Below are 3,247 nucleotides of genomic sequence, written 5' to 3'. Positions count from 1 at the left end.
TAGAAATGGCTTCCTCTTTGCACTGTAGAGTTTCAGCTGGCAACGGCCGATGGCACAGTGGATTGTTTCACTGACAATGCTTTCTGGAAGTATTCCTGAACCCATTCTGTTATTTCCTTGACAGTGGCATTCCTTTTTGAGGTGCAGTGACGTTTAAGGGCCCGGAGATCACGAGCATCCAGTAGAGTTTTACGGCCTTGACCATTACGCACAGCGATTGTTCCAGATTCTCTGAATCTTTTGATGATGTTATGCACGGTCGATGATGATAACTTAAAAGTCTTTGCTATTTTACGCTGGGTAACACCATTCTGGTATTGCTGCACTATGTTTCTGCGCAACAATGGTGGAATTGGTGATCCTCTTACCATCTTGGCTTCTGAGAGACACTGACACTCTGAGAAGCTCTTTTTATACCCAATCATGTTGTCAATTGACCTAATTAGTGTTAATTTGTCTTCCAGCTGTTCGTTATATGATCAATTTCCTTTTTCCAGCCACTTATTGCTACTTGTCCCAACTTTTTTGGGATTTGTTGACACTGAAATTTTGAATCAACATATTTTTTCTTTAAAATGTTACATTTACTCAGATTAAACTTTTGATCTGTCATCTATGTTATATTACGAATAAAACATTGACATTTGCCATCTCCACATCATTGCATTCAGTTTTTATTCACAATTTGTTTAGTGTCCCAACTTTTTTTGGAATCCGGTTTGTACCAAAATAAAGCTGAAAATAGGCAGATTAAGACCTGAACATGTTATTCTTGTCAGAGGAGAGCCCCTGTGCAAGTGTCCAAATACAACTCCAGTGCTTCTGAGACAGCAGGAAACATATAGCACCATTTTGAATGAAGATTTGTTGCACATTCTTTGGATCGTGTACAAAATTCAAAGATTAGAGTTGAGGCTCTGCAGCTCACAAGAAAAAATTGTAAACCGCTGTGAGTGCAACCAACCTTGATGTCTCTCAAATGCTGTTCGTCAACTTGTCTAGCAGTGTCAACCCAGTGACATGCTGCTTTAACAAGTGAGGGAAAGCCCTCCCCGGATTCAGAAACCTTACTCTTGCCCAAATCACGAGTGCACCATTACAACAACCTTTAGCCCTTACCTTTCATGTCTGCACTACATGTTTATAGACGTGCATTAAAGTTGAAATTTCCTTAAAACCCAACAATTTATTTTCCTCAGTCTCGGTGAGAAACATATTTTAGATGAGTAGTGTTGAACACGAGTACAAGTCTAGTGGTGATGTTGAGTTTGTATTTCACTCGCCCATAAACATAATGAGCACAGACCCGACGCTGTGTGTTAACGTGCATTAAAGTTGAAATGTCTTTAAAATCCACAGCTGACTTTCCTCAAACTTGATGAGAAACGTGCTTTTAAAGTGTAAAATCAATTAAGAAATCTGGTGAAATGTTACCGTTTTTGTACGCCATACGCAACGGCGCTTGCGCAAAGAATGCCCAGCCATAAAGAATGTTGTACCATATTTTTCAGATTATAAAGCGCACCAGATTATAAGGTGCATTAAGCGAAACAAAAGAGATAAGTCAAACTTTATTCAATTCTTTCACAATAACCACATAAAATCGGTACGAGGTCAGAAAGCACAACCAGAATTAATTAATACATAAAGTGCACATGATTACAAGGCTCACAGTCGATTTTTGAGAAAATTAAAGGATTTAAGTGCACCTTATAGTCTGAAAAATATGGTAATCGAGCACTCTTTATTTGGGCAAGAATAAGGTTTCCTAATGGCTTTTTGTTTCATTCAACCTTTATTTAGAAGGTTAATCCCATTGAGCCTCGGGGACTCATTTACAAGAGACTTGATTTTAACAAAGAATGATGACAACAGTGGACAACAGAGACAACATACAAATTTTACATGCATACAAACTGAGAATAAGTGAAAATAAAATGGTATTTAAAAAATGTAACAAAAACAGCTAGGCGAAGTACGACATGTCTGCATTAATGTCTGCAGCTTTACCGGAGTCATTAGCATCACTTCTACCAGGAGAAATGTTTTACAGCCCAAATTAAAACCACAGTGTACCTTTATGAAGGTGATGCCCACCACCAGGCCTCTTTTAGGCGAAGACTTGTTGAAGGCATCAATTGATACGATTTCTGCGTCCACTAGAGAAAGAAGACGAACACATCGGTTTTTAAACTACTTTTTAAATCATATGTTCTTTAAAAGAACAGGAAGCCAGTTAACTCGCTGGTACCTGGTATATAAGTGAACTGAACCTCCTTGGCCACCGGCCGGACTTTGTGCTGCAGCTCCTGGTACTTGAAACACACCACCTTCCCTTTGAGAGTGGCCGCCAGCAGCTGCTGCTCCCCGGCCTCACACAGCCCGTAAATGTTGCTCTGAGACGGGAACCGGCTGAAACTGTCCTCCACGAACGAATACGACTCCCCGAGCATACTGGACCGGGTCTGGACTGAGCTCGTTGACTTTTAAACTTTTATTCATTTAACCTGTTCATGTTTGTGTAGAAGTCCCTTTACTTCTCTCACAGAGAACATTATTCATCTTCTGTTTGCTCTTGTGGTTCTTTGTGGTTACCCAATCTGTTGCAGAACCCGATCCGTAGTCAACTCTTGACTCTTCTTCTTCTTCTTCTTCTTCTTATTCTTCTTCTTCTTCAGTTTTATTGGCGGTTGACAAACAACTTATGGTGTGCATTACCGCCATCTACTGGAATGGAGTGTGGCTCGGGATGCTAACTAAATACTACACAGGTTTTAACAAAAATAAATAATAATAATAATAATTATTATTATAATTAACTAAATAAAATAATAAGAAAATAAGAAAAAAAAAATATATATTCTCTCGATTATTTCCGTCTTCTTAAGGTAGCTTAACAAAAAACAAAAAAACTATATGTTCAGAAGTGAGAAGTTTATCCAAAAGATCCTGTATATTCAACTGTAGTTTGTTGACCTGTAGTCTATGTGCCAGTTCCTTTCTCTCAGCTGAATATTTGGGACAGAATAATAAAACATGATTCACTGTCTCTTCTTGGAAACAAAAGTCACATTTTCCTGTATGATGTTTTCCCATTTTAAACAATGTACTGTTTAATCTTGTGTGGCCAAAACGTAATCTGGATATGACTGTTTCCTCCTTTCTATTTCGTCCTGTTCTCCTCATTACACCAACTTTCCTTTGAATGTTATAAAGCCACCTGCCAGTTCTTTCTTCTTTCCACTGT

At 38.6% G+C, this 3,247-nt stretch overlaps 1 protein-coding gene across 1 annotated transcript in view; it reads right to left on the bottom strand.

Moving 5' to 3' along the window:
• Positions 1–2,670, bottom strand: part of kptn (kaptin (actin binding protein)) — a 51,596-nt gene extending 48,926 nt beyond the window's left edge. The window contains exons 1-2 of the mRNA XM_037688023.1: positions 2,252–2,670; positions 2,077–2,159 (exon numbers count right to left, since the gene is read on the bottom strand). Of these exons, the coding sequence (XP_037543951.1) occupies positions 2,077–2,159; positions 2,252–2,453 (285 nt within the window). The 5' untranslated portion in view covers positions 2,454–2,670. The remainder of the gene's footprint in view (positions 1–2,076; positions 2,160–2,251) is intronic.
• Between the last annotated feature and the right edge of the window lie 577 nt (positions 2,671–3,247).

The sequence above is a fragment of the Nematolebias whitei genome, chromosome 14, assembly GCF_014905685.2.
Source record: "Nematolebias whitei isolate Nwh7 chromosome 14, NemWhi1, whole genome shotgun sequence".
In the NCBI taxonomy this organism is placed as follows: Eukaryota; Metazoa; Chordata; class Actinopteri; order Cyprinodontiformes; family Rivulidae; genus Nematolebias; species Nematolebias whitei.
This window is presented reverse-complemented; position numbering and strand designations above follow the sequence as displayed.